At 44.9% G+C, this 27,641-nt stretch overlaps 2 protein-coding genes across 3 annotated transcripts; one reads left to right on the plus strand and one right to left on the minus strand.

Annotated features, from left to right (window-relative positions):
* Window positions 1-588: 588 nt before the first annotated feature.
* Window positions 589-9,393, minus strand: LOC310838846 (putative protein-lysine deacylase ABHD14B). 2 transcript variants are annotated; one of them, XM_083726702.1, is made up of 5 exons: window positions 9,190-9,393; window positions 6,656-8,392; window positions 5,739-6,483; window positions 4,393-4,634; window positions 589-2,317 (listed from the first exon to the last, which is right to left on the minus strand). In XM_083726702.1, exons 3-5 carry the CDS (start codon window positions 5,950-5,952, stop codon window positions 2,135-2,137), a joined length of 639 nt encoding a protein of 212 aa, XP_083582828.1. In that variant the 5' UTR covers window positions 5,953-6,483; window positions 6,656-8,392; window positions 9,190-9,393; the 3' UTR covers window positions 589-2,134. The 2 variants fall into 2 exon arrangements, with proteins under 2 accessions (XP_083582828.1, XP_083582827.1); XM_083726701.1 differs by having other exon boundaries at window positions 5,739-5,980; window positions 8,242-8,392; window positions 9,190-9,392.
* A 3,679-nt stretch (window positions 9,394-13,072) lies between these two features.
* LOC310838810 (uncharacterized protein) lies at window positions 13,073-26,006 on the plus strand. Its single transcript, XM_083726604.1, has 5 exons — window positions 13,073-15,219; window positions 17,952-18,228; window positions 19,693-19,808; window positions 22,427-22,662; window positions 24,733-26,006. The coding sequence occupies exons 1-5, from the start codon at window positions 14,403-14,405 to the stop codon at window positions 24,913-24,915; spliced, it is 1,629 nt and encodes a 542-aa protein (XP_083582730.1). The 5' UTR covers window positions 13,073-14,402; the 3' UTR covers window positions 24,916-26,006.
* The last annotated feature ends 1,635 nt before the right edge of the window (window positions 26,007-27,641 follow it).

A 27,641-nucleotide genomic window follows, 5' to 3' on the forward strand; every position in this document is an offset into this window, starting at 1 on the left:
ATGAATCTCTCCTTCCCTTACATTGTTAATTATGCCTGTTCATGAGCATGCCTTAGCTAGGCCGATTAGTATGTCTATCATTTCAAATCCCTATTACCCAAGGCTACACCTAATTTTGAAGACTGCTAAGGTTGGAGGACCCAAGACCAATATAGTTTATGCTACAGCCACACATTATGAAATCTGAGTAAGTGCACATTTACTAAAACTAGAAATCTTTCAATAGCCCTAAAGGAAATTAAAAAACAACAACATTATTAGTTCAGATTTTGTCTTTTCCTTACAACTAGATTCATCATAACAACTCCCAAGACGGTGCTATTTTCCAGTGTTAGATTCAAAACCCAGCTTTTGTGTTCTAAATGGCAGACTGAGCTTTCTTGATTATAATCACAATGTGCTCCCCATGTCTATAAGGCAACCTGGAAGACTAGTTCAACTAATAGCAAACATTCTCCCCAACATTCCCACATTCTCCAAAAACCTACTTCGAACTACGGTGTCAAATGTAATTGTGGAGATAGGATGATTCACAAATGTGTGGTTGAGCTACATTAGAAAAGAATACATCAACAAAATAAGCAGAAGTATAAATCAATGTTTTAATTGATTAAAAAAGGTATTTTTTTTTTACAAAATGTATCATTTGCACAGCTGATTTAATTAATTTTCTTTATCCAACTTTTATTATTGGAAGTCTGCACTCTTTGCTAACTTGACAGTCCATTTGATTCCAAGCAAGATAAAATTGTTCAGGTATAGAGTAGCAGTGGTGAGTGATGCTTCCTCCCTCAGAGCACCCCAACTCTTCCAAGGTGCATAGCAGAGATAAGGAACATGTGGCTCTTCAGAGGTAGTTGGACTCCAACTTCCATCACCCCCTGCAAGCATGGCAAGTAGAGAAGGATGGTGGGAATTGTAGTCCCAACATAAGGAAAGCCACAAGTTCCCCAACAATAGTGTTCAGTGCCATTGCATTTCTTCCTTCTACTATTGCAACCTTAGACAAACAATACTCTGACATATCCCATATGTTAAACTTCTAAGAAGACTCCCAGAACCATCTAGTAATTTAATCACCAATGAGAGTGATAACCGTAGAGCACGAGGATGTTTCAAAATAGGTAGCCACATTTTCTTGCTGGGCTCAGGCAGAAGAGGTGATAGTATTTAACATATGCACGTTGTTGATGAGCTGCAGTCCTATGCATATTTCCCTGGGGGTAACTGAATGGGACTTCTGAGCAGACATGGGTACCAGATTGCACTGTTAGAAAGGGGAAGCCCTGGAGATGCTAAAGGTTTTGTCATACAAAATTATCCTCCCTAAAATCACTGAGTCAGCCTTAGCCCTGCTTTCTAATAATTGCTCACCACAAAGCAGCTGGCTGCCACTATGCACGTCAAGAATACATAGTCTTGCCAACCCAAAGCAGGAAGAAACAGATTCTGACAAAGAGATGGTGTGTACACCACAGCAGTGACATAGCAAAAGGTTCTGAAATAAAGACAGATGTCCCCTGGCAAAGATGTCAAGGGCAAAGATAGCTAAAAGTTCCAGAGAGCAAGGAGGGCAGTCTCTGAACAGACTGTTTGGTTGGGGAAACGTACATTGCCCCACCTTCATGACATCTGTTTCAGCTAACTCAGCATGCTGGCTTGTTGCCTTTTGTGTTCATTTGACTACAAAGAGGGGGAAATTACACAATCATGGGTGAGTGATGAGGAAGAGGTGGATTTAACGCCAGATCGTGAAATGGCAAATTTACACTGAGGTGCCAACGTGTCTGTGTAACAGATCCATATTTATATATTAGGGTAACCCAATAAATCCCATGGCCAAGGGAGGGGAAATGGGGGAGTGGGTGTCATTCTGAATATGCAATTCATGGAACGCGATTCTATGATTTTATTAAGCAATGAGCATGTTTTGGATGCAGCATGATCCATCTGCTAAGTATTTTAGTTCTATAATTATTGGATTATTGGGTAGTCCCCAAAGGACTTGGCTCCTGTTCGATTGCCGACTGAATGGCAGAAAGAGAACCCAGTACCCAGGAAGCAAACACCAGACATTTGTGGAAGCCACTGATCATTGTGGGTGGGTTGGGAGCAGGCCGGGCCAGTTTGCTCTTCACTCTATGCTCTTCAGGAAGTCTAGGAGCCCATGGTGCCACTCATCTGGCTTGTCAAGGTAACAGGCATGGCCTGCCCCTTTCATCAGCATCACCTTGTGATTAGGTAAGTTCTTCAGATTGTTCAGGCTCACTTCCCCCAGCTGGGCGTCCTGGTCCCCATATACGATGAGCACTGGTGTCTAAGTATGGGAGAAGAGAAGTCAAGTGTGGTCAAGTCAACAAACAAGGAACTTCCCCCTTCTTGGGTGCTTTCAACAAATATCTCAAGTGAAACGCAGGTTCAAGGTTGGAAAAAACTCTATGCACATATAAACTGTATTGTGCACAAGCTCAGGAACTCTGCAAAAAGCATAGTCCTCAATTGTACCCATGTAGGGTCACTTTTGTGCATGTTTTGGTGGCAGAGCTCACCACCCCAATCCTCTCCCCCCACCCCGCTCCAGTTAGATGTCCAATTTACCTATACTAAATGTGCAAATGTGCACATTGTGTCTGCGTGCTTCACAGTAATTGGCTTGATCTGTGCCAAACAAAAAGTTCAGGAAGGTAATATGTGCTTGCTGTCTCTTTGATCTCTGTGTTATTCAGTGTTTAAACCTTTATTAATGGTATTACTGCCAGTAGAATTATCCTTTCCTGGTTGCAGTATCTTCTCCTAGCAAGGAAAACAAACCTCTCCCACATTTTAAATAGCTCAGAATCTCTGCGGTAGAGATGTTCAGGATTCATAGAAGTACAGAGAATTCCCACTGCTGTCAAAGCTATTGTCTTACAGGGTTACCAGGGCTAAAAAAAGGTCACATTTGCAAGGGGAGATTTTGCATTTGCCAGCCACATTTGCCTGGGCAAAGGCACAGCCCAGAGATTAATAGGAGGAGGAGCTTAAAATATTAAAAAGTGAGGAATTTGGATAACAGTCAGATCAAGTGCTCTGCGTTTGCAAGAGACATTACAAAGCTACACTTAGAGGTTAAGGAACACTCAGAGATTTACAGCAGTTACAATCTAATCCCTCTTGCTTCTAACGATGCATTTTCTCTTCTGTGTAGAAGCAGACTTACTTTCCTTTCTCATGTAAAAGATCACACTTACTCCATCAACCCACTAATGGGGAGAAGGCTATCACAGCAGTTCTTTTTCTCATAATGGTGAAATGATCCCTGCATCATACTATCCTTGGAGCAGTTCTTATGAGATGACAGGGAGTCATTGCAGAAAGAAAAAAGCAAACAAGCTTCCCTGTTTGTGTTTGTAGGCCTGATTATAGGCCTGCTTTGCATCTCTGAAAGCGGTTTTGTGCCTGAGAACGAAGCAGTAGGCACTGCCCTCTAGTGATTAGCTCAGGAACCCTTTCCCTGTTGTATGCAATTGCTGATACAGACGTACCTTGGAAGTCAAACGGAATCCGCTCTGGAAGTCCATTCGACTTTCAAAATGTTTGACTTCCAAGGCACAGCTTCTGATTGGCTATAGGAAGCTCCTGCAGCCAATCAGAAGCCGCATCAGACGTTTGGCTTCCATAAGAACGTTCGAAAACCAGAACAATCACTTCCAGTTTTCGATCGTTCGGGAGCCAAAACTTTCAGCAACTAAGCTGTTCGAATTTCAAGGTACGATCGTACTGCTGTTCTCTGTATTCCCCTCAATTATTTTTCAATGTCATTTAATTTCCAGGGCTGGTGTCAGAGGTCTGCACTGCAAGGCACTGGCTGAGGCCCATACCATTGCATAGTCATTTGCCCTCTCCAGGAGTATCAGCAGAGGCAAGACTAAGGAAGAGGAGCTGCAGTGTGGTGTAGTGGTTAAGAGCGGTGGACTCGTAATCTGGTGAACCGGATTCACTTCCCCGCTCCTCCACATGCAGCTGCTGGGTGACCTTGGGCTAGTCACACTTCTCTGAAGTCTCTCAGCCTCACTCACCTCACAGAGTGTTTGTTGTGGGGGAGGAAGGGAAAGGAGAATGTTAGCCACTTTGAGACTCCTTCGGGTAGTGATAAAGCAGAATATCAAATCCAAACTCTTCTTCTTCTTCTTCTGGTCAGCAGTGCCAATTGGGCATGGACAGAGAAGGCTCTGAATAAGCAGTAGTGACAGTAGCCAGGAGATGGGCCCACCCAGGTAATTTTGGCCTAGGCGCACCCTCCCAACATCTGCAGCTGACACTGTTAAGTGTCATTGGCTGAAACAAGACCTGCCCCAGTTTTAACCTCAGAATCCCCTCCCCTCTGCATGCCTAGCCGCCCGGCGGACGTACTTTGACACCGGCGTATTGTGTGGCTGAGAACTTCTCTGTGCAGATGGGTGCCACTGGGACATAGGCTTTAAGCATCTCACTGTGCTGGAAGAGGAACGGAAGTGAATACATCCCGCTGAGAGATGGGCTGATCACCACTGCCTGGTCTAGCTTCAGGGCCTCGAAGACAGACTTCAAGAAATTGGCTGGTGCTGGCTCTCCGACAGGAGCTGGGGCAGTAGCCTCTTTGGAACGACCTAATCCTGGACCGCAAGAAACAAGACACTGCACGTCACACATGTTCTGTGGGAAGGATGAATCCTGATTAAATTGGGTGGAGGAATGAGTACAGGGTGGCATTTCAGTGCTAACAAAGCTATGTGGATGGTGGATGTTGGCCGGGGGGAGGGGGGGGACACACCCTTGCATGCACAAGCAGCACCTATCCAACAATGAACATGCACCTGAAAGCTCCCTTTGTGCTCTGTTTCACTTTAGGTCTGGAATTACAACAAGCTTACAAACTGTGATTTGAGGGGGACTGCCAAACCAGGGTCTCAAAGCATGCTTTGAGGCTGATTTTGAAACCACAGTTGTAACTAACTGTGATTTGCTACTGCTGCCATTTATTTATTTTTCATCCCTAGTGTGCGTGGTGCTTTATAGAGTCCCAGAGGTCAGGTGTCTGACCCAAAGAGCTTTCAATTTAAAATCTGAAACAGAGGGAGAGAAAGCAGGGGGTGAACAGGGAAGCCAATAGCTGGTTGTTTCAGTTATACGTGTTTAGACTTAGCCACAGGCTCAGTTATAGTGGGGCATGGGAATTAGGACAGGGATGGGGTTGCTGGACTTTGGAGGTAAATACATGCTCAACCTGGATCCAGCTGTTATTTCTAAGTTCAGGCAACGTTGATAAATCACAGTTATGGCCATTGCTGAGACTTCAGAGGACTGAAGAGGATGCTGCTGCAGTATGGAGATGAAGCTCACCATTGAAAAACAAAAGCAGGTGAGCAGCCCTAAACCTTGGTTTGCCTGTTATACCCAACTAAGCCCAAGCATAGTTGAGGATATTTATCTTTGGTTATGACACCCATGGCTTGGCAAGATATCTGAACTGAGCCAAATGTGTATGACCAGAACCCAAAGGCACACACACCTGCATGACAATTTTTGCACATGTTCTTCCATACAAGAGTGAGACTTACCACATTGTTAAAAAGCAAAACAAGAATGAGGGTCTGGATGTCAGCATCAGTTTTTTGACCTTGAGGAAGGGCCAGGTTCTTACATTTCAAATTATAACTGCACTGGAGTCGCCCACAGGTGTGGAAGTGATCCCTTCACCTGTCAAGATCCAGACATACCTGGCAGATCAACAGCCACAGCACGGTATCCTGCTTCTCCCAACTTAGACAGAGTCTGCAGGTTTAGCCACGTCTCTGATGAGAAACGGATGCCATGAAGCAGCAAGACAGAGAACCGGGGGCTCTGCTGAGCAGGCTGGACCTGCCGGTAGAACAGCGTTTGCCCGCCCACCGTGATGGTGCTCTCGGTCAGTTGCGTGGTGGTAGCAGCCATCACTGCCAAAGAGGGTGTTCTGGGAAGCCTGAAAATGAGAGCACCAAACAAAAAGAAGAAAATGGAACAAATAAATCATGGTTTTTTTTAAGAGGGAGGAGATGACACTACTTTATTTTCTGACTGACAAAGCTGGCACAAAATGGTGTGTGCAGAAGTGCTTACATTTAAAGTGTTTAAAGCCCTAAATAAATCAGGCCACAAATATCTGAAAGGCTGCCTCCTCCTTTGCAAGTCCCTCGGGTGCTAAAATCGGTAGAGGGAGCCCTCTTGGTTGTTCCACTGCCCATGAAAGCTCAGGGTGGTGGCAGCCAAGGAGAGGGTATTCTTTGTGGTGGCCCCTAAGTCGTGGAACTCCCTCTCACAGAGGTGAATCTTGCATCTTCATTATACAGCTTTAGGTGAATGCTTATCCTGGCTTTTGATACCTGAGGCAAGGGATCATTCATTAGTATTGTAGGAACTGCAGGAGGAAATGCTGGCGGGGCTTTGCCTCCTCTTGCTGCTAAGCCTTTTCTGGTTGAAAACCACCTTCTCGATGTAAAGGCAATATAAAGTTAAGAAATACATAAGTGATTAAAATGGTGGATCATCAGAGGTGCTGATGGAAGTCTAAAAAGATTGTATAAGTGATAAGTTTTGTGGTACATTTTATAATTTATATGTTAAAATCAATAAAAATATTTTTAAAAAAGAAAACAACCTTCTCGATGCTTCTTTCCTCAAACTGGCCACAGGTTTGCAAATGGGGGGCAATAAAAATGTTGAGCCACATGTGCAGATAGGTGACAGCTGTATGTGTACTGTGACACCATTGAAAAGCATTGTGTGTAGATGGAGTGGAAGAACTTTCAGATCTGTGATGGCCCAATTCACATGTGCAAATTGTCATCTGAGCAAGGTTTGTAGAAGCCTGCTCACAAGACCTCATTTGTACAGTTCTTCTCCCTTCAAATCTGGGCCTATTCTAGTGTGCTCTGCAATCCAGTTAACAATCTCCTAGCTCAAGATCTGACAGTTGTGTGAATTCAGAGGAATGCCAACAGCACCCTTTTATGAGCCAATGCTGCCATTTCATCTCCTTACAAACTCAGAAAGCAAACAATGCTTTCACCATCTCACCTAGTCCAGCCCACTTCCTCTGGGGGTTCAAAGTATCCTGAGCTTGTGTGTGGAGGCAAGGGGGTAGAAAGGTGGTGTGTGTGTGTTTGTGTGTATGGATATAATCAAGCACACAGGAATAATGTGTAGAGAAATCAAGTGATGTGAATCGTGCTATCCTGTTTGACTCACCAGCACTTATCTTACTGCAGTGCAAATACTGTGAGAACTGGGGTGTAATCTGCATTCATATATAACTGTAAAATAATGCAAGAGGTCGGGACACCAAAGTAATTTGAGGCACTGGCAGGACTAAACTATGCAGCCCATTTTCACCATCAGTATTTATCCAGGGGACATTTTAAATAGTGAGAAAGAGAACAAACACCTTTGAGTATCTGTAGATCATGTTCCTCACCTGGGATTAGGGAAGTGGGCGTAGCTTCCAAGCAGCCTTAGTTTCACACACTGGTTTAGCGTTTCAGATGTTATTTCCTGCCAACCTAGCCGTTCAAAAGCACGTCAAAGTGCAAGTAGATAAATAGGTACCACTCTGGCGGGAAGGTAAACGGCGTTTCCGTGAGCTGCTCTGGTTCGCCAGAAGCAGCTTAGTCATGCTGGCCACATGACCTGGAAGCTGTATGTCGGCTCCCTCGGCCAATAAAGCGAGATGAGCGCTGCAACCCCAGAGTCGTCCACGACTGGACCTAATAGTCAGGGGTCCCTTTGCCTTTGCCTTTACCAGGTGTTATTAACTCATGTGTGATTATATACACAAAGGGCATTCACATGCTACATTCAAAGAGTGTACACTCTCATCGCCCACACAGATAGTTGAGCTGTATAACTCAAGAAGCGCACACTTGGTTCCACAGAGACGTAACTTTTGAACAAGCCTATAGGGTGGGGGAGAATTTAAGCGGCCAGGATTCATTTTATGCAATCACATTCTATATGTCTTGCAAGCCGCTTGGGAACCCAGCAAGAAGCTCCTTAAACTCGCCCTGCCTGGGTCTTTCCTGCACCTTCTTATGAGTGCATGGCGGGGCGGAGAGAGACAACTTCTGAACTTTGTCCCGTTTTCTGGCAGCTGCAATGGAATGGCCAAGTTACCAGCTCAGAACGGAGGAAGAGCTCTTTGAGACGGCGAAGGGACAGGCAGGCAGAAAAACGGAACCACCACCTTACCCTCAAGTTGCTCCCTTTCCGAAACAAAGACACTTCAGGAATGCGCCACTGTCCGTCGTGTCCGATCGCCGAAAGAGTTGATGCTCCCCTCGACTTCCGGATCCAAAGGTACCGTCGTAAACCCGACGAAAGAGAGCAACGGGGGCGGAGGCTGGAGGGGAGGGACAAAATGTGGAAATGTACAGCATTTCTAAGCAAAGGTTCGCGCGAACACTAGCGACACCTAATGGACATCAGCAAACTCATCTTGACAAGTAATGGCACTACAAGCGATCTTAGACGAGCAGCCTAAACACCGGGAGGTACGCAACACCTGGGCGTCCATGCGCACGTGGGCTGCACTGCACAGATCCAATTTTGTCCCCCTGCGTGCGCTCTCGCGCACTTTCGTCCACATATGCGCGCTTTCCGTTTAAATTTGTCTCTGTGTTTCCCACCCACTTTTGTGAGCCGTGCGTGATGGGCTATACTGGCCTTGTGTGATGTCCCCTTCTCTCAGTTAGTACAGTACTGGATACCTGAGGGCCATTAAGGGCATGCATGCAGGTGTTTTCCTGCACGGGGACACTTCTTCTTCCTTATAATTTATCTGGAACAGTGCAACAACAAACTCCCACCAAAGCCAACATTTCAAGCATGCTCCAAGTAGGCAAAACGGCCAATTTTTAAAAAAGAAATAAATAAATTTTTAAAAAAGAAATAAAAAAAAGAAATAAAGAAATAAAAAAGAAATAAATAAATTGAAACAATTAAAGATTTGAAGTGCTAAACTGAAATCAATCCCCCCTCCTTTTCTTTTTAAAACAGTCAACAAGTGCAAGAGTAGTTTCAAAATTTAAAACAAATGCATGTGTATGTCATGCACGGCCACTACATAGAGAGTGAGTGACCCATTGCCAGTGCAAGGAGCAGCCAAGCAGGTGCAGACACAGGCAGCTCAGATCTTACCTTTTTCTTCCTTTCTCCTTTTACCTGTAAGGGCTTTGTTTTTGCTTGCAATGCAGCTGTTTTGAATAAATGCTGTCATACATGAGTCAGTTGTTGCTGCTGTTTTTAAAATACTGGGAGTGTGTCTTTGGCAGCAGCCTGTAGAAGTAGGTGCACTGCATCTTTTCCCTTAGGCTGGTGGAAACAAGATGGCTAGGCTGCGTTCAGGACTGAGGAGACAAGAAGATAATTTGAAGTACTTTGGGATTTGTTTTTAAAAAGCACAAGCCCAGACAAACTTGTTGGTTTAAAACATGACTGTGCAGGGAGTATATGCCAGTGGTGGGAAAAGCTGACAGTGAGTGGTGCCAGAGACAAATGCTCTGGATTACCTAATAAAGACACCCATTCATTTTTACAGCCCTTTCCGGGTGTTCTGTAACTACCTAAGGGAGGGGGAACACTCTAATTAAAAAGCCAGGTACAATAAAAGGGAAATTAACAGGGAGGAAGAAACTCTCATGGGAAGTGTAAGTTCGGGAAGTGTAAATTGCCACATAAAATGAAGTCGCCCACCTGTGGTTTGAAACAATTAAAGATTTGAAGTGCTAAACTGAAATCAATCCCCCCTCCTTTTCTTTTTAAAACAGTCAACAAGTACAATATGTTGTGTGTGGGGGGGTGATTAACAAAATCAGCCCTCCTGGCAAACTGGGAATATCCCCTCATTCCCCCAAGTTTAGGATATTCCACCATTCTTCAGCAGAGTTTCTTTTTCTATGATAAAAATGAGCGGCTCACATAAATGTAAACTAAGTTTTAATAATAAAGAAAACTAACAAAATAACACGATGAGAGAAACTTAAATGCTTAAGGAATGAAAGTAGGTAAGATAGGGGGAATTGGAAATGCAAGGAAATTATGTAAGGAAGATAGAAAGTCGGTTTGGGGGGGATGAAGGGGAGTTTGAGACTTGAAAGAGTCAAATTATAGGTGATGAAAAGATATGTTATAAATGTTCGGTTGAAAAATGAAAACTTAATAAATATTATCATAAAAAAGAGAGAAACTTAAATGCAAGATGAGGCAAGTCTGAGGCAAGAAACAAGAAGACACAGTTGGTCCCTCTTAACTGAACAGAACAGAGCTCACACTGCAAGAAGAGGCTGATTCGGAGCATAACACACAAGCCCTGCCCACCAGATACCAAACATTCTACCATTCAAATTAGCCCCCCCCCCCCCCCCGTGTTTGTCTTACACATTATGCTTCAGCATCATTTCCAATCTTTTCTCTGAAACCAGAGAGACTAGGAACTTGGTTGTTCTCACATGGGTTTTCAATACAAACCAGTTGAAGTATAATAATATCACACACCGTGCATGTGATTTGCTGCAAAAGGGTTGAAATGTGAGAAATACAATACTGTGAGAAAACAAGACACTTTTTCATGCGAGTGTAATTTGTCACTGGATCCATGGAAAGCTTGGCAGATTTCAGAACACACATCAGAATGTTTGAAAGGGAAGGCAGAAATGGTGGCTCTGCAATATTTAAGTTGAAATACGGGAACAGCATGGGCAGAGGGAGGACTGAAAAGGTTGGTGGCTTATCTAGTATCTTCTGCTTGTAAATTAGAAGGCTATTGTATCATACGTATGAGTGAATTCATGAAAAATTACCATACACATCATACATCACTGTTGGTGAATGTTTACATAATTATAGAGTTCTGTAAAACTGCATTCAACATGTTACATGAACTTTAAATGCTAAAGGTTTTCTCATTATGCTTCTATCTCCTCAAAGTGATGGAAGTATTATATAATTGAGATTTTTCTCCCTTTCTAGTTTGCTTCCGTTGTCAATGAACCTGGCATTCCAATCACAAATTGGAGTCTGATAGTCAATGCAAAGGAAGAGAATCATTTCAGCAACGGGGAAATGTATTTTTGTGCTTTGATTGAATGAGTCGTGTACACTTTTAATGCCTATTAATGTGTTCATTCATGTGTTGCATAAGAAAAGCTGGTTTGTTTGTCTGTTTTTGATAACCAGGCCAAGGGATCAGACTTCAGAGATAGCATTGTAAGTTTGGGAGGGGTTAGAAAGGAGAGAGCCTGAATGAGTGCAAATGTTTCTTATTTTCAAGAGGCCATGTTGTGAAATACATCCTTTATTAGGGAAACTACAGGTAGATGGGGACGTGGGTGGCACTGTGGGTTAAACCACAGAGCCTAGGACTTGCCGATCAGAAGGTCGGCGGTTCGAATCCCCGCGAGGGGGTGAGCTCCTGTTGCTTGGTCCCTGCTCCTGCCAACCTAGCAGTTTGAAAGCATGTCAAAGTGCAAGTAGATAAATAGGCAAATGGTGTTTCTGTGCGCTGCTCTGGTTCGCCAGAAGCGGCTTAGTCATGCTGGCCACATGACCCGAAAGCTGTGTGCCGGCTCCCTTGGCCAATAAAGCGAGATGAGCGCCACAACCCCAGAGTCAGTCATGACTGGACCTAATGGTCAGGGGTCCCTTTACCTTTTACCTTTACAGGTAGATGACTTGAGACCAGAGTGAGGCTTTGGAGATGATTCATTCCTATTGACACCCACCCCTTGCCAGGCAACCTGACTGTGGATGGAGTACAGACTGCAGTTTGAGTGAACGGAAAAGAGACATCCAGAATTGAGCTTTGGGGTTTGCACACCAACAGCATTTGGGAGGGAGGGTCTGGTTCTCTTTCTCCTTCCTGAGATCTGATATGGAAGCAGCAAATTTTAGAGTAGGTTTGCTGGAGATTATCTTGATGGCTAGATAATGTATGATTTTTTTGGGGGGGTGGGAGCAGATTAGTTTACACAAAGGCTAAAGAACACTGTACATTTAAAGCATATTACTTTCCACCAAAGAATCCTGGGAATGCTTAAGATTATACAACCTTCTAAATTACAGATAGGTAGCCGTGTTGGTCTGCCATAGTCAAAACAAAAAATATTCCTTCCAGTAGCACCTTAAAGACCAACTAAGTTAGTTCTTGGTATGAGCTTTCGTGTGCATGCACACTTCTTCAGATACACAGAAGTGTGCATGCACACGAAAGCTCTGAAGAGGTGTATCTGAAGAAGTGTGCATGCACACGAAAGCTCATACCAAGAACTAACTTAGTTGGTCTTTAAGGTGCTACTGGAAGGAATTTTTTTTGTTTTGACAACCTTCTAAAATTAGTGTATAATCTTATTCTATAATTACACAATAATAATTTAACAATGTGTGGGCAAGTGATTTTGAGTGCTCCAATATCTTCTTTCTGGGTGATTTAGGCTGTTTTTTCTTGATGTCCCATTGCAAGTTAACAGAGCTTGCACACCATTTTCCAGAAACAAGCATCTTATAATTCCAGGGTTCTTAAAAGCTGAACTTTGGAGCACACAGAACTGCCCCTCCTTGGTGTTCTTCCTGCACACCTTCTTCAGAATGACCTTAGGAGCCAATCCTCAGTGGCCAATTCACCTCCTTTCACTCTGATTAGCTTCTCAATTGCTAAAAAGCTAAAAAGCACCCCTTTCTTGCTCTTTGGGTTGTTTGCTGATGCTGGATGCAGGCATCCTGCTGCAGAAATAATAGCAGATCTTGAACCCCACCATCACAACTGGACCCCAGGTTGTAAGTCGTTTCTACTTTTTGCAAAAAGTACTAACGAATAAGTGCAATTATTAATAAGTCACATTTGACAGTGTCTTTGCACCCAAGGCAGATTTGGGCTGTGGGGGGGCTCTCACTTGGAGGTTCGGATGCATGATTTGGCACAGCCCAAAGCTAGTGTGGGGTACACACACACAGACACAGGAGTTCCTAATTTGCCATCGCGATCGGCGATCATCGTGTATTCATGAGCCGCCATGCATATGAATATGCATAAGGAAAGCAGGGGATCTCCCTCCCTCCGCAGCTGACCAGGCCCCGACCACGCCTTCTGCGTCGCTCCTCCCCGAGACGCCGCGTAATCCCTCCTCCGGCCGCTAGGTGTAGCCTTCCGCCTGGAGGAGAAGGGCAAGGCGAGCAGGCCGGCGGCTTCTTATTCTGCTAGGCCCCGTGGAAGCGGGGCGGGGAGGCTTCGCCGTGGCGCTATTCGCTCCGAGCCAGCCGGGTCGAAGTGTGTCGCAGGGGGCGGGGGAGGAGGCAGGACGCAGCTGCCGCGGAGGCTGCTAAGTGGAGGTACTGTCACGGGCCGGGCGGGCTGTCCTCTGGGCGGGGGGGCGGGGGAGCGCAGCGCTTGCCGGGCTCGCTGCCTGCAAAGCCCGTGGCTGGCGGAGGAGAAGCCTCCGCCGCCGCCGCGCGCAGGGGCGGGAGATGCGCGCGGCGCCGTTGGCTGGGGGGGGGGCCCTCCCTGTAGGGGTTGGGGAGCTCGGACGTGGGGGAGACCAGCCGGCCAGACCCGCCAGGTGGGGGTAGGGAGAGAGATGTGGGGGGGTCAGAGTTGGCTAAAAGACTGTCCCGCCTCCTCTCTGCAAGGTTTTGCATCGAAGGAGGCGAGAAGCCGAGCTCGGTTGTTGCTCAGCGCCGCGCAAACCCTTCTTTGTTTACTTCAGGAATTTTTATTCCTTTTCGTTTTAACTCTGCAGCCTTAAACGGCAAAAAGCACACTCCTCCATGGCAAAGAACGCCCTCCCTTCTTCCCCAATTCTGCTATACTGTATTTAGCTTATTGGGATTTTGACCAGGCCCCCAAGACCATTGAAAATGTATACCTATTTGTTATCTCTGAGGGAGTTTTCCAAAAGAGGGGTGGAACAGGTGACATTTTGGGGCTCCCTGGTTTTGCTTCCTCCTCCCTTTTTAAATCTATGACCACCTGTGGCTGCAAGTACATGGGAAACTAGTTTGCTGAGTAGAACATGTGGGGTTTCTGGGATGTGGATGTTGTCATGTATATAATCCTGTAATATGATTGCCATAACAACTGACAACTCAGTTTTGCATCTCTCTGTGTTCGGCAAAGTGTCCAGTGTGGGTTTCCTCATCGGAGGTGCCTGCTTCATGCTCCTTTTTGTGTCACTGAAGGAACTGGAGGAGGGGAAAAAGGAAAGGTGTGTATGTAAGTGGGAGGTTAAAAAAAAAGGCTTGTAAACAAGGGTGTGTCTTGGTAGGAGCATTGGGAAGCTGCGTGCTTGTCCCGGCAGGAATGGTCTCTGCTTCTTCTTGAGGTTCTTAATGTTTCCTCTTTGCTGAGGGGGAATTGGTGAATGGCTGGGGCTCAGAGGCAGCCAAGAGATAGTAGCGCTATGCTCCTGAAAGATGGTGGAAGAATCCGCCGGGTGCACCTCTCTTCATCTGTGGCAAATTCGATACAAGAGCTGTTGGAGCAGATAATATCTGAGCGGGATGCTTTAGGCCAAGCCCTGGCTTCTCTCTCGGCTGGACTGGCCAGACTGGAGAAGCACCTGGAAGAGACGGACCGTCGGGTAGAAGCTCTGGAAACAAAGGTGGTGTCCACGCAAAGCTGTGTTGTCAAACACTCCACTCTGATGAGGGAACTGGCGGTAGGGCGCCTGGTGGCCGACCGCAGGCTGGAGAGCCTAGAGAACAGAGTGCGAGCTCGGAACTTAAGGGTCACTGGTGTCCCAGCAGCTGTTGGAGATGTCAACCTCATTCCGTACCTAGAAAATCTGATGCCAGCTGCCTTGGATTTAAATGGGAAAGAGGTTCCCATCTGCATTGAAAGTGCATACCGTCTCCCAGCAAAGCATGCCCACGAGGGTAGTGGCAGTACAGTGCTAATAACTCTCTCAGATGTACGCCATCGGGAGAGGATACTGAACGCACCGTGGGCTTCCCAGACAACAAAGTTCAACGGACACAAGGTATCCTTCTTTCCTGACCTCAGCCCTGCCACGTACGCCAGGCGGAAGCATTTCGTTGCACTCAAGCAACAGTTCCTGAAGGCAGGAGCTCGGGCTTACATCTTGAGCCCTGCAAAGTTAAAGGTGGTGCACCAGGGAAAAACCTACATCTTCAAGGACAGCAAATCTGCAGCCCAGCTGCTGGATAAAATCCAACAAGGTAGCTGGTGAAAGGTTATGGTGAATAAGGATAAGTCTTGAAGGATAAATTGAAATCTGAGCCAGGAAGCTATGGCCCTTCTTTCTTATGATTGTGAATTTCACACTAGTGTACAGCTTTGTTTTGGCTATCTCTGTCCCTTCTTTATTTTGAGTAAAAAGTAGTTAGTAACTGATACAAAGGAATGAAAACTAGCTAAGATTTACCATCACCGCAAGCCTTGTGAGTTATGCAGTATCTTGGGATAGCTTCTGTGAAAGTTGTTTATTTCTGTGTAGAAAGGTTGCAGCATTTGGGACTCTTCAGTTTAGAGAAAAGGCGAGTAAGAGGTGGCTTTATAGAAGTATGCATAGCATGGAAAAACCGGATAGAGAAAAGTTTTCCTCCCTTTTTCATAACACTAGAACTTGTGGAGATCCAGTGAAGCTGGATGTTGAAAGATTCAGGACAGATAAAAGAAAGCACTTCTTCATGCAGTGCATAGTTAAACTACAGAAGTGGTGATGGGTACCAACTTGGATGGCTTTTGAAAGAGGATTAGACAAATTCATGGAGAAGTCTAGCAGTGGCTACTTTCTATGGTGACTGTGCTGTGCCTCCACAGTTTGAGGCCGTACTGCTTTCTGAATACCAGTTGCTGAAAATCAGCAGCACGTTTTGAAACATCTTTGGAATCTGGGGTCCCTTCCCTCTTTTGCGTCCCTCTTATCAAGGTGTGTTCTGTCTCACAAAATGTTACTGCAATTTTCGTCATCTGTGACTGTTGGTCATTCTGGTTGGGGCTCATGGGAACAGGAATCCCCCCCTCCCTGCCCACTGTTGAGTGAGCTGCACAGGACCTCTTGACCAGGGCTGGGGAACTGAGGGCCCACCAAATGTTAGATTCCTGCGCCTATTTCATTGCCCATTGGTAATAGCATGTAATGATATGATTAAAATGCTGTTTTACCAGAGAATATTGATATGGCAGTTCACTCACTGACAGCTGGAATATTAGCTGTAACTGCTAAATAGAACAAATATCAGTCTGCCTTGCCTGGAGAAAAGGCTCCTAAGAGTGTAGGATATAGTTTATGGTTGAATTAGCTATTATCGTTAGAATTAAGGAAAGGGAGATTTAAGTGGCAATGCGTTTATTGAAAAAATGAGCCTTTTCAATGTCTACTGGAATGCTAAGAGTTTAGGATGATGTATAGCCTTAGGCACTTTAAGGAGAAGCATAAGGATAACTTTGTTTCCTATGGGAACATGTTTCCTATGGGAATAACAGCCTAGTGATAAACAAGCCAACGAATGAGAGTCCGTTTAGAGATACTAGCTATTCCATTTGGCTGCGAAGTTTGTATTATTTGTTACATTAGGTATATTGCATTATGCTTGTTGAACATGTGTGTTGTGAGTCAGCAAAATAAATTTTGAAAAAAACGGGGGATTTGGAAAAGGTATTGGGAAGAGGCTATGGAGGGACACCTAGCAGGCTCCCTCTGGAAGAGTATGAGAATGGTGGGTTGCAAATGGGGAGAGAGAAAAGAGGATTCAGTTGTCACCTTTTCACTTAACGGATCTCCTGTGCATTCATAACTGTGTGAGTCGATGCTGAATTTCTGCATTCATTAGCATAGAAATCCAGTAAACTGGGGAGTGAAACGCATTTCTGAATTTTTGCCAGTTGTGTGGCTGATAAAAACACGATAGGCCAGCCTTCTAGACAGACCTTGACCACTGTGCTGGGGAAGAGGCATGGTGTAATATACATTCTTTTTATTAATGGCAGGTTGTCAGTGTCAGTTGCAGGTTTTGGAGAGCACTCAGTCAAGTTATCATTAGTCCCCTGCCTCTTAGTACAGGCCCAACCTTCTCATTGTTTCAAGATGCTCCTGTACTTCTTTTCATTGTTACTGTGTGCTCATCTGCCATGGCGTGAGCAAGCAGGCAGTGGTTCACCCTGCTCTCTGTAGGTGAGGAGCACGAGTGCAGAGCTCTTGGTTGGGGCCCATTAAAAGTGTGGTCCTTGTGGCCCATGCCAGCCCACCTTTTTTCTTTGCCTGGTGTAAAATCAGAGGGGCAGCCCTTCTGAGTGCCAGGGCAAACAGTGAGGGAATGCCATTGTGCTCATGCCCATGTTGTGGGCTTACTAGTGGCATCTAGTTGGCCACTGCAGCAGATGGGACCCAGCAGAGTTTTTCCTGGAGGATGTACTGAAAATGTGTAGAAGCAGGCTGAAGCATTAGTAGAACTTAATTGTTCCTAAGCTGCTTGGGCAATTGCAACTTTTGGGCTCAGCCTACCCAGCTCCAGCAGGTATCGTAAAGACTTGGAGAATATCACTGATGCAGGGACAAACTTGAAGTAGCTAATGTTGAGCAAGATGAGTTGGGGCATCTTGGGTTCTCTGAACCTCTCAGCAAAAGGTCTAGGTTTCTGTGGTACAAAATCAGAAGTGGTTTTGGGGATATACGGTTCCTACACTGAACCTGGATCAAAGCACCACTACCCAGTGGCATCATTTTATTATTTATTTGGAGTATGGAGTATGCATGCTCTTGCAGAGAAGGCCACATGCCCAAAGAGAGGCTACTCTGGACACAGCCTCCTTAATTTTTCCTGAGCCTTTCCCCATTGTGATCCTGCAATTTGAGTTGCTGTATAGAGTTCACCTGTTTCCTTGCCCGTGTTCAAATTCTCTGATCCTAGTGGTTCTCTTCCTTTCTTTCTGTCTCAAACTCTTTCAGAAAAGATGACTATGACTTTGATCCGCAACAGGCTGGGGCTGCTGGTCTTAGGAGTCCTTGTCACCTTCGTCCTCTACCTGTTGCTGCCGGCAATCCAGCATGAGAGATTCACATCCTCGGTAGACATCCCCAAGCCACGGGCTATGGAGGAAGAAATGAATAAGGGTCAAGGCACGGGCAACATCACCATCTTGACAGGGACAGTCCTGCAAAATCCCTCTGTTTTCTTTAGAGAAGCTGTACAGGTACAGAAAGATGGGCCACCCTTCACTGAAAGGTAAGGTGTTGTCTCCCCCCCCCCCCGCCAAACTCTTGACTGTAATGAGATAAAATGGCCCTTGTCACCTTAAATAATAAACAATTTCCATGGCAGCCTGTCCATACTGACAGTTTGCAACTGCATCAGCTTAGGTTATGATTCTAGTAGTGTGTCCTCATGCAATAATCAGACAACTAGAGACAAAACAAATTTTGACAAATTGTTCTTCCTTTGATCCAGCAGTGCATTCTGTGCCTCTGCAGATATGCAAGTGCTTGTTGACTAAACCAAGATGGCTGTTGTCCAAAGCATCTTTGAATTAAAACTATCCTGGTAGCTGCACTTCTGCTGCTAAAAATGATCTTTCAGCACTTGGGAGAATAAATACATTTTGGCTTTTCAGTTACTTTTCCACTCAGAGGTGCCAAAAGATGACTGTTACGATGGTGAAGTATCCAGATCTAGACTTTACCTCTGGATCAGCTGTTTCACAGATATTTTTGTTTCTTTCCAGCAAAGTGCAGAAATGTTCGACATAGCAGTAGCCTGCTGAGTCTTGCTGATGCTGAAGTTTTCCTCCTATGTTTGTTGTTCTAACCTATTGGACTTTTCAGGTGGTAGCTTTATTGTGCAAGTCCTACTACGTTATTGCAGAAGATCCAAACACCTTTTTCCTCAGCTAGCACATTTGTTGTAAAGAATCTCATTTTCCTAGCCATCAAGCACAATATTTCAGCACTAAAGAGATGATAGATAGATAGATAGATAGATAGATAGATAGATAGATAGATACTGTATATACTCGAATATAAGCCAACTTTTTCAGCACATTTTTTATGCTGAAAAAGCCCCCCATGGCTTATACTCGAGTGAGGTGGGTAGCAGTGGCAGAGGGATGAGTGGGCTGAAAGGAACCCTTTCTCGCTGCTGGTCCCGCCGCCGCCGCCCTTGTCAGACCCAAAGCAACTAGATAATTTTATGTAAAGCGCCAGTTCCCAAGTTTTGTAAACTATTACCTCAGATGGGGAAATTCTTTCGCTTTCCAATATTTCACTAACAAAATCCTTGCTGTTAGTCATATAATGTAATAATTTCTCACTTTCTTTGACACGAGTTCTTATTGGTGTGCGCTGGTGACATCAATGGTGACGATCTGCAATCCTCATTCCCAATATCCACACCTATAAAATATTTTACTTTCATTTTTCTGTGTTGGAGAACCTGAGTACTGTTTACAATGCCACAGTATCTTAAATATGTATATATCCTTTGCTGCAGTCCTGTGTTACTGTGTGAACTCTCTTCCTCATTTACATTTAATTATGGGCTGTGTGCAGCTCACAAGCGCTGGAGTGTGCATAAACCCTCCCCTTCAGAAAATCTGTACTTCTTTCCCACCCCCATCCCGGCTATCATTACTTCTGTATTTGTTGTTTGTTTCTTCATTTGCAAATAGACTATACACTGTGTTTTCTTTTCCAGGTTGGCAGTGATCTTCCTGCATGGTCAGTCCTTCAATTCCAAAAAATGGGAAGAATTGGGGACACTAGCTTTACTTTCTGAGAATGGATATCGTGCAATAGCCATTGATTTGCCTGGTGAGAATAAGCTGCAGACTTACCCATGTTGGAGCTTTATGTGCTCTTGCAGTTCATCAGGGAGAAATAACATAAAAATGTGTCTATCTAATTTCATCACTGGCAATTTAGTTGACAGTGAGCAAAGGTATAAGAAAAAGCACCACTAACTGTGTTCACTTAACTACTCCCACATAACTGGGGCAGAGGTAAAGGTTTGGCGTGTAAGGGTGTTAGGGGAGAGGTAGTACAGTGGTACCTCGGGTTACAAACGCTTTGGATTACAAACTCTGCTAACATGGAAGTAGTACCTCAGGTTGCAAACTTTGCCCCAGGATGAGAATGGAAATTGCGCGCCGCCAATGAGAGGCCTCATTAGCAAAAGCACACCTCAGGTTAAGAATGGTTTCGGGTTAAGAACGGACCTCCAGAATGAATTTATTTTGTAACCCGAGGTACCACTGTACCTCATGGGGGGGGGACGTGTCGTGCTTCTCCTGGGGTAGTTTGTCTATCTTTGGTCCCCACCCCCTACTCAGCTCTCAGCTGAGGCTCCTAGAAGCTGTCAGCATGCAATAGCAGCCACAGCCCAGGAGCAGCTTTGACTGGCCATCTAACCAGGTGAGGGTAGCTGATGGGTCTCAAATCCTCATTGAGTTTAGGACTTTCCCTCCATACAAAGACAAGCTTTGGCGGATTGAGCAGATGAAACCAATAGTGGGTCCAACAGTCAGGAAGGCAGTTTCTGCTCATGTTGTAGAGGAAGTGAGGGGCAGACTGGGCTAGTCAGTCTGGGAAGGTTGCCCTTCTTGGACAAGGAAAATTCTGGTCCTAAACTTTCTCTGTTTTGTGGGATATCTTCTAGAGAAGAAAAGGCTAAGGAGTAAATCCCTAATGGCATCTTGTGCGCCTCATTCCGGCAACTCCTGCAGCCAGGCTGGTGCCAAACGTAGTGCTGTGATGTCCTTTGGACCACATCAGTGAGGCCGAGAGGAGGGTCTTATTGTCTGGGCAGCCCAAGACCTCCACACACACTTCCCAGGATTGCACCCTGGGGAGGTTACTTTAGTGCTGCTAATGCACTAGGGTTTGACTTCACCCTAGAGGGCAGATGGATGCCCTCTAGGCAGATGGATGCCAACAGCAACTGGTAAAGCAGTGGTGGCCAAACTTGGCCCTCTAGTTGTTTTTGGACTACTACTCCCATCATCCCTAGCTAACAGGACCAGTGGGCAGGGATGATGGAAATTGTAGTCCCAAAACAGCTGGCGCGCCAAGTTTGGCCACCACTGTGGTAAAGGGATCCATAACTCCTTCACAACATGAATGCCACAGAAATAAAGGACCTGCCAAAATCCCTGTCCATCAATCTCATTGGGGGAAAGTGACTGAAGTACTGTACAAAGTCAGGCAGTATTCTTGAGTTCCTCAGCTGTTAGACTATAACTCACATCATTCCCAGACAGCTTAGCCCAGTGGCCATGAATAAGCCAGCTATACTGCTGGCTGACAAATGACTGCCTAGAAGATCTTCCATAAGGCCACCAGATTCCAATGATGCTTTCAGTGTTCTTTGATCTTAGGACCCTAGGTGCTGTTGGACTACAGCTCCCATCATTTCAGGGTGCTGTGAAGTCTGTGACGAGTGAGACAAGGGGAAACTGCACTGCCCATCTTTCTTGGATATATTCTTCTTTCAGGCAACACTGTTCACTAGAGGGCAATGCTTGGTCCCTGCTCTGGGATTCTTTGTCATAGTTACTCATTGCCTTGGAGATATGACAGAACTAGCCTAGATAAGTTTGGCTTGCATTAGAGCACAAGGTGGCTGCTAATTAGCAGTAAGCAGTGACCTATGAGTTGAAGGTGCTTTTTGCTTAGTGGTGTAAATTTTAGACAGATCGCTGCATCTTCTACAAAAGAAGCCAGAAGTAATTGCTAGTAAGTTCAGGTTGAAAATTAGTTGGTTTAGCAGCAAAGCCATGTAGTTATCTCTCCTTGAATGTTCAGCTTCCTTGAGTCTTCGTTTCATAGGAGCTAAACTCAGCTCTGCATTTTGCAGCAAACCTCAGTGCTAGTGGAGTATTTCTCCCCCCACCCCCACCCCACACACTTAAAGCTGGTGCAGGTTCTTTAAATGACAGTGATGCTTAGCATTCATAATCACTGCATTTTTGAGAGAAGGAATCAAATATGTTGGTAATTCCTACAATAGCACTGTAAGGTAATTCGATAATATTGCTCCAATATAAGGAGACCACCTTATAGATTACTTGGTTGATTTGAAATGGGAGGCACTTGGCTCATGGCTCACCCTCTTAACCACTATGTAACTAAAGAAACCACCACTGGCAAAGATCAATTAACTCTGCAACCTTCCTAAGACCCTGATTGTCCACAGGATTGGACAGAGGAAAACCATCCTGTTGAGGAAAGAACCTAGATCTGTGTGCTTAACAAAGTGACGACAGTGGCCTGAGCTTGTGCAAGGCGTAGTTTTCTTCACTTTGGGCAATGGGGATCGGTTGGTAAAGTCAGTAGCTGGAATCAGTCTCATGTTTTTCCACCAGTGCATGTTGCTTGTTGCCTGTGTGTGTCCTGGCTGTCTAATTACCCCCGTTCCTTCTGTTTCTCAACAGGCTATGGGGAGTCCCCAAGCTCCAGCACTGTTGAGACAGCACAAGGCCGTGTTGCTTTCCTGCAGCAAGTCTTCAAGGAGTTGGGACTCCAGCAGCCGGTTTTGATAAGCTCTTCCATGAGTGGTCGCTATTCTATTCCCTTCCTTCTGGCTAGCGGGGAGCAGCTGAAGGGCTTTGTGCCCATTGCACCTGTAGGCACCAAGGACTTCACTACTCAGCAGTATCAGCAGGTCAAGGTAAGAGAGAGGGAGCTGTGTCGTGGTGTCCCTTCTAATGTTGTGGCCTGGAGCTCATTTGATCAAGATATCATGGGGGCAAGTCTTAGCATACGATTCTAGCGGTGGAGCAGAAAAAGTGAATGTCAGCCTACTCTTCGTTCACAAGTGCATCTCTCATGCTTTGAAGGGAACCTGTGTAAAACCAATAATGTGTACACACAGCAGGTACAGAATTTGGCATAACATCTGGCATTCCAGGGAAGTTGACCTTCATTGTTTAGAAGGAAGCTTTAGGCCTGCTTGACTTTTTCCTGGGGGGGGGGGGCAGGATGGAATACATACTGAATTAAGGATAAGAAATTTCAGGAAAATAATAGAGTTCAGTAACTTTGAACAGCTTCCAGGCTTTTCTGCCTCCTTGGGTTTTAGTTAACCATTTTTACTCAAAGTAGATCCATTGAAATCAATGCTTATGACTAAAGTTATTATTTTTAAAGGTTCTACTCTGAGTAAAAGTTAGTTTAATACAGCCTCTTGTCTCTGTTCTGGTTAGCCATCTTTCCCACCATTCCATTCTGTCTCTGCCTTTTGCTGCCTCAGTATTAACTCTTCTGTAAAGTGGTACCTCGGGTTAAGAACTTAATTCGTTCCGGAGGTCCGTTCTTAACCTGAAGCACCACTTTAGCTAATGGGGCCTCCTGCTGCTGCTGCGCCGCCGAAGCACAATTTCTGTTCTCATCCTGAAGCAAAGTTCTTAACCCGAGGTAATATTTCTGGGTTAGCAGAGTCTGTAACCTGAAGTGTATGTACCAAGGTACCACTGTATATGGAAACAGTTTCTCTAAGTATGGAAATGTATGCTCTCTTGTTTCATCCGCCTGATTCTAGGTGCAACACTTCTGCAGAGCAGAACATGCACAGGACTCCACCCAGATTACAATGAGAACAGGGTTCTTCTCTCAGCTGCACTGGCCTACCTACTCCTTATAGAAAGAGGCAGCCACTGTGGTTCCTATCGGGTGTTGCAGACAACATTCCTGACCACTGGCCATGTTAACTGGGGCTTATGGGAGATGTTGTCCACAGCATCTGGAGGGCACCTCATTTGCTACTCTTGTACATCTTTCTTCTGTGCCAACACGTTTTGTACATTTAGTCCCTTTAGTCAGTTACAAATAAAGCCTTTTACAAAACAAGTCGCTCCTCACATGATTGTGCAATCATGTAAGTTTGTAATAATGTATTCCTTCGGGAGATACTTGGTTCCCAACATCCTCTTCTGCCTGAAGGTCTCTAGGTAGACTTTCTGCTTTGCATCTTGGCAACAGGCACACTTGTTGAATCAGATTTATTTGGTTTACATTGAAATGCATAATTAGGAAGGAGATGTGGAGCTTTGCAAAAGTGAAGTGATGATGAGTGTTGCCAGGCACCCTGGCTTCATAATCACAAAAGAAAGAAGCTGGTGGAAATAAGCCCTGTGGCCAGTCGTTTGGCCATTGTGTTAGTCCAGATGATGTGTACAGCATGGTATGTAGCTGACCATATGGGACAGTAGTGCATCAAACACTGGCTGTCCTATCTCAATTAACTCGTGTGTGTGTGTGTGTGTGTATATATATATATATATATATATATATATATATATATATGCCTTTCCATATCTGAATATTGTATGAGCTGCTGCTTTATGGAAACCCAGTCAGATGGACGGGGTACAAATAATAAATTATTATTGTTGTTGTTGTTGTTGTTGTTGTTATTCTTGTCAGGTGAGAATCGAGGGGGAATAATACATCTGCAATTGTAAATCCCAAGCTCAAACTTCCTACCAAGATGATGATTGGCCCCTATAACCTTTTCACTGTCAGCTAAAATGCAATCATCTTGAGCACTTGGCTGGAAAGGAAGCCCAGAAATGTTACAAATACATTTCCAGCAGAGCTTTCAAAGAAGCGCCCACAAGTGCCCATACATAAAAGTATGGCATTTCTTCATCCGCAGTGCTCCAGGGATTGTACTTCCCATGCTCACTTCCACCAGGCCCATTGGAACATTACTGACGTGTTAATGTTTTGATCTCTCTAGATTCCAACATTGATTATCTATGGAGAGCGTGATACTGGCTTGGGCACTCAGTCTCTTCAGAGCCTTCAACAGATTCCCAACTCCAGAGTTGTCATGCTTCTTGGAGCTGGCCATGCCTGTTACCTTGATAAGCCTCAGGAGTTCCACAAAGCACTCCTGAACTTCCTTGGTGAGCTGAAGTGATTGTGGTAATCTGTATATCTGCCCTGCCCATCTCTTCATGGGAAAGAATTAAGACTGAACCTTTGCCATGTCGCTGGGGTGCTGTGTGTTTGAATCTGTTTCTCCATATTTAAAAGGGCTGTAGGACTTGCTGACTGTTGACAGGGAATTGCTTCTCCCTGCTTGCTCTTGAGGCTGCTTTTGTTACGACTGCTCCAGGCTTGACTGTCTGAATCCTGCAGAAATATTGGAACAAGGCTATATGGAGCAGAGTGACACCGTTTTCAAGCTATTTGTTGTGACTGTGCCTGGAGAACTTGATCTACACATCGCTGTCAGCCTCTTGCCCCGTTTTTAAGAACTGATCCCTCTGGACAATGATGCAACTTCAGCACCAGTTTCTTCTTTCAGGAGCACAAGCAGCCCATGTTACATCGAGGCCGCACTTCTCCATCATCAGTTGACTACTTCAACTGGTGTGTACACTCCTGCTTTAAGGATTGAGTGTTTTCTACGTGTATGTTGTTTTACTGCTCTCCTCTTTCTTGGAAGGGATCTCCTCAAACTTGCCCATCGGTGGAAGGCAACTAAGTGGGCTGCCGTGCTGAATTGTGGCATCCCAATAAGATGAAGAGAGTGTGTGTCCTTGTTTGGAAGATCTGAACAGGAACAAACCACAGAAAACACTAATATATATGAAATTGGCAAGGAGGCCTTTGAGGGACTTGGGGGAATTATCTTTCTTTTCTTTTCTTTTCTTTTCTTTTCTTTTCTTTTCTTTTCTTTTCTTTTCTTTTCTTTTCTTTTCTTTGGAAAAAGCACTATGTTTAAATGTCTGTTCCATTTAACTTTTGGTGATAATTGTGATGCCTTGGGAACCCAGCTGAAACAAGTTGGCTGGTTGTGGGTGATTTTGTTTTGTTAGTGTTCCATAGATGATCACCCAAGAAAGAGGAGGTGCGGGATAGAGGGGAAACGATGCTACAAGGTTTTCAGGGAATGTAGCCCATATGTCAGGGTTGTGGCTGATTGCTTCTATTTGGTGTCATAAGCTGTTTACTTTTTTTTAGTGTTGCACAACTGCTAAGGGTCAATAAATAATTTGTACAGATCTTGTTGGGTGTATGTGTTACATGCTAGGTAGAGACTGGGTGGAGCAGGAAAGCCTTGCCTTGAAGTAGCATACAGTCATACCTTGGGTTGCGAACGTGATCTGTGCAGGAGGCATGTTCGCAACCCGCAGTGCTACATCTGCGCACGCGTGTGACGCAATTTGGAGCTTCTGTGCATGACATTTTGTGTTTCTGTGCATGTGCGAGCACCAAAACCCAGAAGTAACCCGTTCTGGTATTTCCGGGTTCGGCGCAGTCCACAACCTGAAAACGTGCAACTTGGCAGCGTTTGCAACCTAAGGTATGACTGTACATGCTTATTTACTAGTTGTCATAGAAGATTGAAATTTCCCCTATACATTCCTGTGTGTTGGGGTCAGCTTACTCTCTGCTCATCCATGTGAGCAAATGTAGCTTGATCTATTCTTAGCTGATAACAGGATCCCTCCCCCTCCAACTCAGAGGATGCTCAACCTCTGAAGACTTTTCCAAATTAAGACTAAGAGGCCTCGCTGTTGCCAAAGACTTCAAAGCACCTACTACAAAGGAGCCACCGCCTTTGGGTTTATGATGCCTCACAAATTAAAAGCCCGATAACAGCTCTTGGGCATATTTGTGATACTACTACAACACAACACCCCAACTTCACATGCCTTTTTAAAGCAACATCCCACCTCAAGTATTGTACACTTGCACTAAACGTTAATAAATTCCCCTTAAAATATGTTCAGGTGATTACCATCCTAATTCCTTTGCACACCGAACTGTTCAGGTTGAATTTATTTTAACTGCTGAGATGAATGAAATAAAAGGTTCTCGTTTGAGATCAAAGCAATTTAGTTGCCTACTAAGACATCTGTGAGTAGAATATCCTCAGTGGGGTCTGAGAGTTTTGTGGATGGCGTGTCACGGTGCAGACTAAGTGGTTTGAAAGCTAACAGTACAAAGTAGTAGGTAGCTGTTCTTTATAGAGCAAAGGATAGATCTGTCTGGTGAGTTTCTGCTTTGAAAACTAAATTCCATTGCTGAGCCCCTGCGAAGTAGGGACACTGCAGAGATAGTTCTTGCTAACTTTCAGTTCTAAGTGCTGGTGTTAGTTTAGCATGGTGCCTATCCTATCCTAGTTCTTTAAGAGCCAGTGGCCTATCTTTGGGTCTCTCATTCATCTAGCACCTTCATGCGTTTCCAGCTGACTCCTACTCACCATGGGTGACTATTTCTGGTTGTGGTACAAGTACTCATACTTGAAAAGAGATACTGATGGAGTGAATGTGCTGCACATTAGGATTGGATCTGCCTCACAGCCTCACTGGGAGTGGTGTGCTCTTTGGGGGATGGTGAAATTATAATTGACTGTGAGTAAAATGGACTATTACTTAATGGCTCTAGGACTTCTTATTTGCAAAATGACATGATGGGAATTGTCTCTTTGGCTCTTACTCATAGAGACAGCCTAGAACTGGAAAGAATGCCAAGATTCAAAGGAGCACGGAGGGGGGCAGGGTTAAATGGCACCAGATGCTCAAGATAATTATTAAAATGCTAGTTAGGCAACAGTGCACAGGATACAAAGTCCAACACTTCATTTTCTTTCCTGCACATTTGATCACTATTTTACCAAGCGAGATTCCAGTT

The sequence above is a fragment of the Podarcis gaigeae genome (assembly GCF_964106915.1).
Source record: "Podarcis gaigeae genome assembly, chromosome: 2".
Taxonomy (NCBI): Eukaryota; Metazoa; Chordata; class Lepidosauria; order Squamata; family Lacertidae; genus Podarcis; species Podarcis gaigeae.